General features: G+C 33.9%; 1 protein-coding gene and 1 long non-coding RNA gene across 6 annotated transcripts in view; one reads left to right on the forward strand and one right to left on the reverse strand.

Annotated features, from left to right (window-relative positions):
* The window catches only part of LOC137619636 (uncharacterized), a 300,875-nt gene that overhangs the window by 222,472 nt on the left and 64,016 nt on the right, over nucleotides 1-14,387 (reverse strand). The gene's annotated exons all lie outside the window — the stretch shown is intronic.
* LOC137619635 (SET and MYND domain-containing protein 4-like) overlaps nucleotides 1-14,387 on the forward strand; it is a 227,298-nt gene that overhangs the window by 206,790 nt on the left and 6,121 nt on the right. For 4 of the 5 annotated variants that reach the window (XM_068349827.1, XM_068349828.1, XM_068349831.1 and 1 more), the window contains 9 exons: nucleotides 4,772-4,908; nucleotides 6,140-6,341; nucleotides 7,451-7,691; nucleotides 8,285-8,507; nucleotides 11,230-11,407; nucleotides 11,917-11,940; nucleotides 12,591-12,649; nucleotides 13,388-13,533; nucleotides 13,896-14,052. In XM_068349827.1, coding sequence (XP_068205928.1) covers nucleotides 4,772-4,908; nucleotides 6,140-6,341; nucleotides 7,451-7,691; nucleotides 8,285-8,507; nucleotides 11,230-11,407; nucleotides 11,917-11,940; nucleotides 12,591-12,649; nucleotides 13,388-13,533; nucleotides 13,896-14,052 — 1,367 coding nt within the window. The remainder of the gene's footprint in view (nucleotides 1-4,771; nucleotides 4,909-6,139; nucleotides 6,342-7,450; nucleotides 7,692-8,284; nucleotides 8,508-11,229; nucleotides 11,408-11,916; nucleotides 11,941-12,590; nucleotides 12,650-13,387; nucleotides 13,534-13,895; nucleotides 14,053-14,387) is intronic. The other variant, XM_068349830.1, reaches the window with a different exon arrangement.

Below are 14,387 nucleotides of genomic sequence, written 5' to 3' on the forward strand. Positions count from 1 at the left end.
AATCGATTAAAAGAATATAAAATCAAAATAATGAACAGGTACAGCAACAAAATTCACTTAACCTGATTGATAGGGCGATTAAAAATATATAATTTCGAATTAATTTAGTGATGAAAAAAATATCGTTTCAACAAAATTCACTTATGCTGATTGATAGCACGAATAAAAATATATAATTTTGGATTAATTGATGAAAAAATTATCGTATCAATTGATTATATAACTCTTGAAATCATTGAATTAATTAATTGATGAACAAAAATTATCATAAGCTCTATAATTGCGACTTAATTATCTTCAATATCATTATCACTTAGAATATAATTTTCAAAACGAGTAAGACTTACAATTTTTATTTTATGTTTCGATTGCTATGTTAATTAACGAAATAAGTAATCAAGTTACCTGAGCAAGTTTAATTAACCTGTGGAATCTTAACTGAAACGTTATAACAAAATTTACTGACAACAGAGATTCAAATAATAAGAAAATAATTTATTTCTTATCAGTGACAGAATGCTACAAAAGCAAATCTAGAAAAATTATATAATGAAATGAACTATGCTAATTTCTCTTTTATAAAAGCGAAAATAAAAATGCTAAAGATATACAGATTCCAAAGGAAATCTGTAAGCCCGACATATATTGATAAAATTATTTCAGTGGATAAAAGAACGAGAAAAAACGGGATAAAAAACTATCCCAAAATATACTAGCCAATAAAGGCAACCTCCAAAATAAATACATCTAGAATATCGGACTGTAGAAAAAAAATATTAATATGAGATTTTATACGCGGCGAAATTAAAAAAATAATTCACTCGAACAACAATTACCTTTTCATAAACAAGCGATTTAAGATATACTTATTGTAATAACAATGCAAAAACTTCATATTCATTTCTGTTCCCTCTTTGTTTTTTGCTTCTTTGTAATTTCTATTTTTAATTAAAATGGAAAATTAACCTTTACTCAAAAAAGCCTCCCTAAATTTGTTACGAATGCTACCTGCATGACACCTAAAATGTAATCCTTTTTTATTTTAACGTGCACCTCTGTGCCTCTCACCCAGTGGTTCCCAAACTTTTTTCAGGCTGGCACCCACTTAGCTTCCAGATGGAGTCCTTGGCACGGCCCCCTTTTCATTTCAAATTAAGTAATTCTGTTGTTAATTTTATTATCTATAAACTGCAAATGAGTTTCTTTGTCTAAGTGATTATAGCATATGTTTTGCCATTAAGATTTCGTAATAATAGAAAAGAAGTAAACTATTCATTGCATAAATGCTCTTAATGCAACCCAGACGCCCAAAACTACAGTTTTTGCCTCACCGCCCCTAATGTAGGGGAGGTTCCAGTCGCTTTGGGAACCACTAACCTGATTCCATTCAGTAGAATCTTCACAAGAGTTTGTGACCAGAAATTCCCTTACGATTCTAGAAGAGAATATATTTAATCTCAGTAGGATACAAATTTATGTAATAAGAAAAAAAATATTCTAAAACATTAATTTTGATTAGAACCCCAGAACTTCTGAGGAATGTAATATATCAAAACTTATAATAAACAACTAAAATTAATTGAAAATTCATGATTTTAAACTGCAGGAAGCATGAAAGAGATTGTGTCCTACGCAGAGGAAAATATATTCCATTTTGCATGTCCTCCTATTACTTAAACTGATGTTTACGTATCCAAGTACAGGTAACATTCAATTCTTAGAAATGCATATGCTCATAAAGGTATGCGACTTATATACAATAAACGCATTAATATGAATAACTTACATATAAATAGATAAATACATCGTACGATATATATTCATATATATATATATATATATATATATATACATATATATATACATATATATATACATATATATATACATATATATATACATATATATATATACATATATATATATATATATATATATATCAGTACATATACGTAAATATCAAAATAATTTTCACTTAGTAAAATTATTATTTCAAAGCAACTATTCACCTAAACAAAGCATGTCTCTTGGAATTTTGATTTCAATTGCTAATATTCAACAGCTTCTAAAATTAATTATCTGAAATTTTGTTTCTCCATTGCCTCATGTGACTGTCAGCATATTATTATCTGATTTTGTAGGCTGGTATGGAATTATACTTTTTCATTAACTAATGTTTCTAGTAATTCATTCATATTTTGCTTGCTTAGAGCACAAAGAGCATGGTAGAATTCAATTACTACCCACAGTGAAAGTATTTATTTACTACCCAGCAATATAATTATTTACCATTCAGTTGTCTAATTACTTACTTACTACTCGAATTATACTTTACTTTCATTAATTAATGCTTCTAGTTAATTCATTCATATTTTGCTTGCTTAGAGCACAAAGAGCATGGTAGAATTCAGTTACTACCCACAGTGAAAGTATTTATTTAGTACCCAGCAATATAATTATTTACATTCTGTTGTCTAATTATTTACTTACTATTCAGTCAGCTATTTTTTTTGCTACTTATTACTATGCACTCTACTTATCTGCTTCCCAGCACTCAACTTCATTTACCACATTATTTCTTTTTGCATCAGAATCCTGCTTAGGGTTAACACTCACAACATACGGTCACTTATCTAAAGATTTAACTGACGACAGGTATAAGACAAAGGATTAATTACCTTGTTGCTAGAGGATAGTAAACTCGGGTTATTTTCAAGGGGTAATTGGCTTTAAAAACGGGGGGAGGGGAGAAATTTACTGTGATCATAACCACCATATAGCCTTGATTTACTTTTGCATCAGACTCTTTATCAAGTTTGACACTCACAACAAACGGTCAATTATCTAAAGATTAAACTGACGACAGGTATAAGACAAGACAGTTTTTTTTTTTTTTTTTTTTTTTTTTTTTAAGGGTGCATTCTTAAAGCAACATACTCGGAAATTTATGCCCTTATCTTTTGCACCCAAGTCACAACCCCTTTCAGTCAGCTCAGCTATTTAGTCACCTTGTTGCTAACGCATAATAAACTCGGGGTATCTTCAAAGGATAATTGGCTTTAAAAACGGGGGGAGGGGGGAAAGGGAGACTCATATGCTGTGATCATATCCACAAGGAATTGACTTACTTTTGAGGCTTATTTTGTAAGTTGGTCTTGACGATAGTGTACCAGACATAATAATAAGAATTCTAAATAAGCTGGAATATGAAGCGTGGAAATTTACCCCTATAGACTTAAATATAAAATATTACTATAGATTCATAACTACGTAAAGACGTCTATGAATACGGGTTTAATTAGGAAGTACTAGAGCTTCATAACTTTTGTATTAAATGAAAGCAACGCCTGAAGTTCATAACTATAGCTATGAAAGTACATTAATATTTTAAATATGTATAACAATGATTTTCTAGGTAGCCAGAAAGACAGTCACCCATAACTCACATAAAAAATAAATACTTCAAAGTGGGAAAAGAAGCTTTATTTGAGGGTAAATTTGAAATTGGGGTAAATTTAAAAATCTTATTCAAGACAATTGTAAAAATATTTAAAATTTCCTCAAACTATATAAAAATCTTACATACTAGTTTAATGGGGAATATTCTCTGCATTGGCACGAAGAGAAACAGATTTAAAAAAAAAAAAAAAAAAAAAAAAAAAAAAAAAAAAAAAAAAAGAGATAAAAGATAAAAATAAAACAGCGCACCAATTTACGAATTTGGCCTTCATCATTTGGGTCACGATACAATGTAGTTTACTAGCTAGGAATTTCTAAACACCTTTTAAGGGAGGAGGGAGGTTAGAGGGAGGGGGTGGAAAGGAAGGGGAATATAAGAGATGGGGACAGGGGGGATACGATAACCTCACAAAGTCTATCTGCAATGTGTGCGTCTGCAAAAGGGGAATTTGCAATTAAGATTGGTCGATCCTGTGAAGAGTATCTTTTAAGACGATGGCCTCATTTGAAAGAGGTTTTAAAAGGAACCATCTACTTATAGACGACACGGGAGTTGAATTCTTTACTGTAGTTATTGGAAAATGGAAGTATAATACGGTATCAAAAGAGCATTACCATGATTAATAAAAAATCACTTACATACAGTACATTACAATAACTAATACAAATTTCTTTAAAAGAAACCATCTACTGTACTTATAGACGAACGAGAGTTGAACTATTTACTATAATAATTAATAAAAACAATTAATAAAAAAAAAATCTATTAAATACATTACAGCGACTATTAGATTTTTTTTAAGGAGTTAAACTTTTTACTGTAGTAACTAAGAAGTGCGATTATACTACAGGATCTATAAGCATTATCAGGATTAAAAAAAAGAAAAAAAAAGTAAAAAACATTGCGACTAGTACAAAAAAAAAAAAAAACATTACCGATAAATTCTTCATCGAGAGAAACAATAACACTTTAAAATACTGACGTTAAGAAAATGTCATATCATAATATATATTTGCTAGTCTCACGGCAGTAAATAAATTAACTATATCAATTGCAAGGAAAAACATTTCGAGAAAACAAACTATTATAAACAAATCGTACGCGGCTAAAAAATATATATTCTACAAAATTTAAGAATGTGCAGGAAAACAAGAGATGAGAAACCGATTTACACAAACATGAGAAAACATAGTAAATCAGAACCCAATAATACACACAAAACAAAATTTGAAATTCCACTAAATCCTCTTTTCTCGAAAGACTCACAAGGAAACCATATAAATTTTGGGGAAATGTTTTGATTTTTTGCAGAAGAATGCGCAGATCCGAAAAAGATGACCCTTTACGCCATCTGCCTGGCCAACCGATCAGCTGCGCTCTACCACCTCAAGGATTACAGGCATTGTGTCAAAGATATCAACGAGGCCCTTGAACATCATTATCCAAGAGTAAGTAAAAGAGAGAGAGAGAGAGAGAGAGAGAGAGAGAGAGAGAGAGAGAGAGAGAGAGAGAGAGAGAGAGAGAGAGAGAGAGAGAGAGAGAGAGAGAGAGAGAGCACCTTTTAACTAAACATTAAATGTCCTCTATATCATCTAACCAAATTTGAACCTTTCTCCTTCTCTCAATCAAAGAAAACCATATTCTAACTAAACATCAAATGTCCTCTGTTAATAATATCTAACAAAACTTGAACCTTTCTCCTTTCCATCAAAGAACACCTTCTAACTAAACATTAAATGTCCTCTGCTTACAATATCTAACAAGATTTACACCTTTCTTCTCTCCATCAAAGAAGACAATCTTCAAACTAAACATTAAATGTCCTCTGCTTACAATATCTATCAAAATTTACACCTTTCTTCTCTCAATCAGTGAAGACAATCTTTAAAGTAAACATTAAATGTCCTCTGTTTATAACATCTAATAAAGCGTAAACGTTTCTTCTTCTCTCCTTCAAAGAAGACAATCTTCAAACTTAACATTAAAAAAAAATGTCCTCTACTTACAATATCTAACAATATTTAAACCTTTCTTCTTCTCTCCTTCAAAGATAACAATCTTCAAACTAAACATTAAATGTCCTCTGTTTATATCTAACAAAACTTGAACTTTTCTTCTCTCCTTCAAAGAAAACAATCTTCAAACTAAACATTAAATGTCCTCTGTTTACAATATCTAACAAGATTGAAACCTTCCTTCTTCTCTCCTCCACAGATGACAATCTTCAAAATAAACATTAAATGTCCTGTTTACAATATCTAACAAGATTTAAAGCTTTCTTCTTCTCTCCTCCACAAGCAATCTTCAACTAAACATTAAATGTCCTATGCTTACAATATCTAACAAGATTTAAAACCTTTCTTCTTCTCTCCATTAAAGAAGACCATATTCTAGCTAAACATTAAATGTCCTCTATTTATATTATCCAACAAAACTTAAACCTTTCTTCTTCTCTTCTTCAAAGAAGACAATCTTCAAACTAAACATCAAATGTCCTCTGTTTATATATTAAAAACTTAAACCTTTCTTTTTCTTCTCTCAATGAGGAACTGAAGCACAAAACTTAAAACCTTTCTTCCTATCTCCTCCAAAGAAGACAATCTTCAAACTAAACATTAAATGTCCTCTGCTTACAATATCTAACAAGATTTAAACCTTTCTTCTCCTTCTCTCCACCAGGAACTGAAGCACAAACTATACAAGAGGAAAGCACGCCTGCTCTCGCACATGAAGCAGCACGAGGATGCCCGGGAGGCCTACCGCCAGGCCTTGAAGTGGCTGGATTGGGCCAAGATGGAGAGAGAGAAGAGGATCGAACACCAAAATGACATACAGAAGTGGCTCAAACTTTATGAGACTGGCAAAGGAGTAAAAAATTTCGGTTAGTAAATGATACTACGGTATATATCAGAAGGGCTTCATAAGAATAGCGAAAGTACATATGTGTGTGTTTATGTATATATGTATGTATATTAATATAAACACATTTATATATATACATATACTGTACATATATATATATATTTATATATTTATATATATATATATATATATATATATATATATATATATATATATATACACATATACATATATATGTATATATATATATATATATATATATACACATATACATATATATGTATATATATATATATATATATATATATATATATATATATATATATATATATATGTGTGTGTGTGTGTGTGTGTGTGTACAGGTTAATAAGGTAAGGAAGCTACCAAAGACGAATCTCTGTGAATACAATATTAGATTCACAATAAATGTAGAGTTGAACAGGCAAAGGATTCACTAATGCAGAATTTCAATGAAATTCATTTTCTTTCGAGTCACGATCAGTGGTATTGCCAGACATAATTATAACTACTTGGCCTATCCCCTCCCTAGGGGCCTGAGGAAGTAGTCATACCCTGGTAAGAAGGGGTACTATAGTCGAAAGGGGGAGGGGTGGGAAGAGTTGAATCCCTGTGTACGTTCATATCTATTTAAATATTTAGCCTTAATTCTTGACGGATCGCGTACACTAGCATACTAATAAGCATGACTTTGTCCGCAAAAACAAATCTAACATAAATATACGAAGCTCTCTCTCTCTCTCTCTCTCTCTCTCTCTCTCTCTCTCTCTCTCTCTCTCTCTCTCTCTCTCACACACATTTTGCAGAAATTGTTCATATCTACCTAAATTTTTATGTCATGTTTGACGGGTGGCGTACACTAGCAAAAAAAAATAAAAAATAAAAAAGCCAATATCAATACTTGACTCTCTCTCTCTCTCTCTCTCTCTCTCTCTCTCTCTCTCTCTCTCTCTCTCTCTCTCTCTCTCTCTCTCTCTCACTTTGCAGAAATTGTTCATATCTAAATTTTTAGCAGTCATTTTTGACGGGGCGCGTACACTAGCATACAAATAAGCATGGCTTTCAGTCCGCAAAGAACTCCCAAATATACGACTATCTCGCCCTTTGCAGAAATGGAACCGGAGCCAGTCGACATGCAGCTTCCGGCCATCCCAGAGGTGACTGGCGGTCGACACCCCAAGTACCCGTCCCTTTCGCGAAAGGTGGACGTCAGGAGCGACAATCAGCAAGGTCGTTACGTCGTGGCTGTCGAGGATATAGAACCTGGAGATACCATATGTGCTGAAAAGCCTTTCGCGGCCGTCCTTCTTCGAGACATGTTCGGAACTCACTGCCAAAACTGCTTTAAACTGTAAGACTCGAAGGAGGAAAAAAGGTTTCTTTATGTTTTCCTTTTTTCAAAGTTGTGTCGTATTGGGACGTTTTCTTCACTGAGCAGATAAGGAAATGAAAACGTAATCGTTAATTTAAGTTAAAATAATGCACTACACATTTAATTGTTTTATACAATATTGCTAATTAATATTTGGATGTGGAAAAAACGTTTCTTCGTGTTTCCCTTTCTTGAAAGGTTTGTCGTGTAAGGACGTTTTCTTCACTGTGCAGATAAGAACAGAATCGTTAATCTAAGTTAAAATGCTGTACTATACATCCAATTATCTTATACAGTATTGCTATTTAACATTTCACCAATATTATTATTATTATCATCATCATGACCATCATTACTAGCTACGCTACAACCCTAGTTGGAAAAGCAGGATGCTGTAAGCCCTAGGGCTCCAACAAGGGAAAATAGCCAATGAGGAAAGGAAACCAGGAAATAAATAAACTATATGATAAGTAATAAAAAACTAAAGTAAAATATTTCTAGAACAGTAACGTCAATAAAACTATAAAAAGAGACTATTACTATGTGTGACTTATTCCCCTTGACCTTTGCAGACTCAAGGCACCCATCCCTTGCAAGAAATGTTCAAATGTAGTCTTCTGCTCGGTGGAGTGTCGACAGGACGCCTATTTCCACCAAACAGAGTGTCCTATCCAAGACCTTCTTCTGGGATCCGGTATGTCTATCAACTGCTTCCTAGCCATCCGCCTCCTGGTTCAAAAGCCACTGTCGTACTTCCTTGAAATCAAGGATGATATTGTGACGGAAAAGTACAAGGTAAGAAGCTTTCTAATTTGTTGTTATTCGGATCAATTGCTTTTGCAAAGGTACGGCAAAGAAAAGGACTAATTTCCATGACAATACAGTATAACTAAAAGACAAAATTTTTAACGATTCGAACTAGGATCGACAGGATTGTTTAAACACAACATACAAGAAAACCATCTACTTAGCTTTCATAGGGCTATAACCGAACTGAAGTATTTGCTCCCCGATTTTTTTTTTTTTTTTTATCATTTATTTCATTATAAATGTCGACGGGATGGACAAACATACCAAGATCAGCCAAGGAAAACTGCATGAAAATGACTGACAAGAGCCCTTGCCTCACGAAAGGTGGGGCGATCTTAAACAACAATATGCCAAACTTCACAATCTTAAAGTACTTTTCAGAGTAAATGGGAAGGTGGGGGGAGCCTTACAGCATGGCAAGTGTTACAAATAAAACCGTCTAATGGAAGTGAGAATGTTTTCCTTTTATTCAATAACGTAATGGGGAAAATAATTCATACAAAAAAATACAACGAGGCAACATGTTGAGATAAGAAACAGGAAAAAAATGAGATGATTATCCTTAAGGATGAAAAAAATCTGTAAAACCCTAAACAATATATGAAGATAACCTTTGTCTTAGAAGGAAACTTTGCAGTATGAACTACGCAACCCCTCTTCAACCAATTTAAAATTACTTTAAGAAATTAACAGAACTGAGTTAATTACATTTTTCCTAATGACATTAAAGACTTGATTTGAAGATTAATTTGGGTACCCACATTCAAATGGGTTCATATGAAAAAGTAATAAATGAGAGAGAGAGAGAGAGAGAGAGAGAGAGAGAGAGAGAGAGAGAGAGAGAGAGAGAGAGAGAGAGAGAGAGAAAGAACCACTAAAACTGAAGACGAATACAATTGTTCGTAAAAAACATTAAATTCTTATAAGACAAGTTAAATTTAACGACAAGCAAGTAAACACAGATCAGCACAATTGTAAGAATGAAACGTGGTAAAAAGGACAAAAACTAAAACCTATAAATTAATCAAGGAAATCAAGAATATCAAAAAGATTATCCTGAATCTTGCTAATATGTCTAAAGCATCATTAAACTCCGTAGAGAGCATGCCTTCGCCATGCCAAGCAGTCTTATTTTGCTCTTAATTCCACTGGGTACTTGTAAGTCTATGTATTTACTTCAAAATTAAGTGGGTTTGTCCTTGGGTCATACCCAACTTGTCCATCAAATTTCTTTGAAATTGGTTCAATGGTGTTTACGTAATATTATTCACACACAAAAACTAACAAAATATTTGCCATTTACTTAACATTACGATTATTTTCAAAGTACTGCTGCGTACTTGTAATTTGATGTTCTCTATCCAGATTGTTACAGACTCACCTTTGGGTCATACCCAACATGACTATCAAGTTTGGTCAAAATCGGTACAATAGTTTTTTGTAAACTTTCTCACAAACAAATAAATGAATAACTATAAGAGTGAATACATACCTTTCGCAAAATCTATTTTGCCGAAAGCAATAAGATACGGACTGGATACCTTCCTTATTTTCATTTTTGCATAAACGATAAGGACCTTATAATTCGGTCCTTTAACTGGCCAGATAGTACTGTATTACACTGGATCCCTCTCTAGTTATGGCTCATTTGATCTTTGCTTCCACATACACCGAATATTCTGGTCTATTCTTTACACATTCCCCCCTTTCCTCATCAACCTAATAACACTAAAATCACCGAAAAAATTCTTTTCACTCAAGGGATTAACTACAGCACAGTAAAGGTTCAGTGCTGGGAAGGCCATCAAGCGCTGAGGGGTCACTAGAGAAAAAAATCCCCAGTTTCACAATAGAGTTGAAGTTGAAAGAGGTAGGACAGTAAGATCAAAGAATGCTGGAACAGAGGAACTGCAAGAGATAAAAAGACGACGCTGCTAGGGGCTAAGAGGATAATACAAAAGACCGTTTAGCAATGATTACAGTGCACTGTAATAGCTTCACATACACGGTATAAGAATCTAGAAATCAAGTGTCTCATTACTTTCCAAACTACTGCGCTTGATATTGCAGGTAGGAACGGTTTAAAGGAAATTTACAAAAAGAAAAACTTCAGGATGAGGGTTTGAAGAAAGGCCAGGTAAGAAGTCAAGTAGACCATAAAATGAAGAAAATTTCTCAATTTAACAGTTAATAGCCTAAAGAGAATAAGGGATTGAAGGAGCATTTTTACGCAAAGCCCTCGTAGGTATTATATCCTAGATCTGAAAGGCTAGCATTATGCGTGTTGAGCTAAAATGCCTTGGTCCGAATAAGATCACGGAGACTAGCTGAAACCCCTGAAAATAAATCATGAATGCTCGCAAATAATTAATGATTACCGTCCAGTAGGATTGTCACATACTCGTTTACGTAAATACCATAAAATTCTGGTATTACACGGCCACACATACACAAACACACACACACACACACACACACACACACACACACACATATATATATATATATATATATATATATATATATATATATATATATATATATATATATATATATATAAAGAAGGAAGGGAAAACAATTGAGCTAAAAAATGACCATAAACAGAGGGTCATGTCTAACAAGGTCTATAGACCTCGATATCCGAGTCCTCTGTCTAGCAGCGAACTAGCTACGACTAACGATGCTGATGACCTTTCTTTTCCCAAAGGAAAACCTGGAAAAGAAGGAGATCTACGACCCTGAAGACTTCTTCCGTCTGTACAACCTTGTGTGTCACTCGGAGAGACGAACAAGCGAAGACTACTTCCACAGGGTCGTGATGGTGGTCTTCATGGTGAAGGCGCTGAAGAAGACCAAGTACTTCGAGGACAAGGGCACTGGCATCAGTAAGTAGAGATGCATTTCCCGTTGGTTGTTTATTGCGAGTGATTTATTTGTTTGTTTGTGGTGTTTTCCTTAACATCTACTTAAGCGTACTTTTTATAACATTGATGGTACACCTTTTTTCCAAAATTGTGCATTATTGTTATCATTTAGTTACGAATTTTAATATTCTTTACTCTTAGTTGTTTTACTTCTATTTATTTCGAGAGAAATCCCTACTTTCCTTTATATACAGTAAGGCTGAGGCATATTTTTTTACATTTGTTTTACGTTTGATATGAAATCATTTTCCACATGAAACTGAAGCTATTTCACCCTTCACGTACCATTCTACAAAGCAGAAAATGGCTTTATTTTCATAATGCTCATGGCTTTAGAACCAGCAACTCGCTTCTTTTGTTTACAATTGGCATTACTGACTATGGAAGAAAGTCAGGGGAAAAAATCTCTAAAAGCATAAAAAAATATAAAAAAAAATAACGCAGAATAAATTTTTGTTTACACGCAACAGATTACCCACTGCTTAAGGAAGAAGGTAAGTATCTATGTAGATTGCCTTGTCCCAACACACAAGACTGTGTCTTCCCTACTTCATTGATGAATGGAGAATGTTGTCTTACAATAACCCTGTATACTATTCATTTCCAATTTCTGAATTAACCAATTTGCACGTTCTTAATAACCTCACATGTATGCGATGCAAAAAAAAATTGCAAATATAATTGCACGGGAATTTGCATAACTAATAAAATATCCTAATTGATAAGGACACTGGGATATCATCTAACAAAAATCAATACTTTATACAATATTCATTAGAACTTCTAAACTATTTCTAAATTAATCTAAAAAGCTTTACTCTGGCTCTCCTAAAACTCCTTCACGAGTAATGCTTGGACGATACGCATCTTGCCTGCAATGATTATCTCAATTCTCTCAACCTTCATTCCTTTCCTTAGTATTTAGAGTTAAGATTATACGTAGATTCCTTAAATTCCATTCCCTTTATTCATGTGTAGATATCAAAGATAATTTCTCCCTTCACAATATTTTTAATAGTTATAGACCAATTACGAAAATAGTAAAATAGCACAAGTCTAATTACCATTATAAATTTCCCTAATAAATAACCAGACTTATTAACATATTCCTTTACCAAAAGTAACAATATCTATCTATTTGCAGGTGACACAATCAGTGAAACAGAGGCATACGTTGGCTCTTTACTGATGCATTTCCTTGAGGTATGTGAACAATATTTTCTAGGCTGTTTTCTTGAATGATCATATGTGGTATATTACTATTTTTAGGGAATATTACACTCGTATAATGATTTCTTTCAATATTCCTGTTAATGAAAAATTTCATCCTTCCATAACTTTCCATATTCTTATTATATGATAAATGTAATTCTTTCCATGTTAGTGTACTCCATCCGTCAAAAATTACATCTAAATATTTAGATCTATATGCACAGACACAGATTCAACCCTCCCCATCCTTACCCCTTTCCTAACTACAACCCGCTGGTTCGGCTATTTCTGCGAGTGTGGTTTCCAAGTGTACCTCTCGCGACAGCCCCTATCACCAGGCTATGACTACTCTCTCTCTCCCTCTCCCCTTCCTGAGCGTGACAGGAATGAAATATATATATATATATATATATATATATATATATATATATGTATATATATATATATATATATATATATATATATATATATATTATACAGTGAGAGAGAGAGAGAGAGAGAGAGAGAGAGAGAGAGAGAGAGAGAGAGAGAGAGACTCGCTCTTCATTATATAAACGAGATAAAACAACATACTTTAACACAATACAAAATAGCCCGTATCAAAATAAGGTACAGCAATCCCCTCTTTTCATTCAGCAACAACACAAAACTACGGATGAATATTCTAATTCAAGCTATTTCATCCATTACTCCAGCATGAAAACTAATGAAATTTCCCCTCTCTCACAGATTGTCCAGTTTAACTCTCACGAAGTCTCAGAGTTCTGGCTATCTGCTCCAAAATCACTTAGCAACTCCAAGAACGAGTCCCTGGGTGCTGCCATTTTCCCTACACTCGCCCTCTTCAATCATTCTTGCATCACAGGGCAAGTCAGGTAGGTTGTTGTTGTTGTTGTTGTTGTTATTATTATTTGTCCTCTTCACAGTGAATTGTTAACATATATTTCCTCATTTTTACCGTACAACATGAAGGGGGCCAATGTGTATTGGCTGAAATATAGTGACTTATTTTCATTTTCTTTGTTTCTTCTATGGGCTTTTTTCAAGAAACATGATAAACTGTTCGATTACAGTTAGAAGAAATACATACATGTGTTTGTGTTTATGAAAGGAAAGACATAAAATTGAGTTTAATCACTTGTATACAATCATTCCCGCAAAATTCATGGACATCTTAAAATAGTAGCGTACCTTTCGTAATCTATCCTACGCCACTAACTCGCGTCTTCTTTAACAGGTACTTCAGTGGCAGCAGCGCTATCACGAAATCCATTCGGTTCATCCCGAAGGGAGAGCAAGTTCCCGAAAATTACGGCCAGAGTTTTACTTCGGCTCCCAGATCAGAGAGGAGACAGTACCTGTTTGACAGATACTGGTTCGAGTGTGCTTGTGAGGTAAGACCCAAACGGGAGAAAGGAGAGGAAAAGAGAAATGGAGGAACAGAGGATAAGAGAAATGGGAGGAGAAGAGGAAGAGGAGGGGGGGGGGGTATGAGATAAGTGCATGAAAGTGACAGAAGCAGCAATAATACAAAGGGTTTAAGGTTTAAAGGCCGCTCATGAATGACAAAGGCAAGGGGTAGTGACATTGCCCTTTCAAGCAGGGCAATGCTCTAGAAACTGGCTATATATCATCAGCGCCCAAGCTAGAACCACGGAGGCCCAGGCAATTGCTGCTGATGACTCAGCAGGTAGACCTATGTACTCCTCCAAACGCCCCATCCTTAGCA

This window comes from Palaemon carinicauda, chromosome 26, assembly GCF_036898095.1.
Source record: "Palaemon carinicauda isolate YSFRI2023 chromosome 26, ASM3689809v2, whole genome shotgun sequence".
In the NCBI taxonomy this organism is placed as follows: domain Eukaryota; kingdom Metazoa; phylum Arthropoda; class Malacostraca; order Decapoda; family Palaemonidae; genus Palaemon; species Palaemon carinicauda.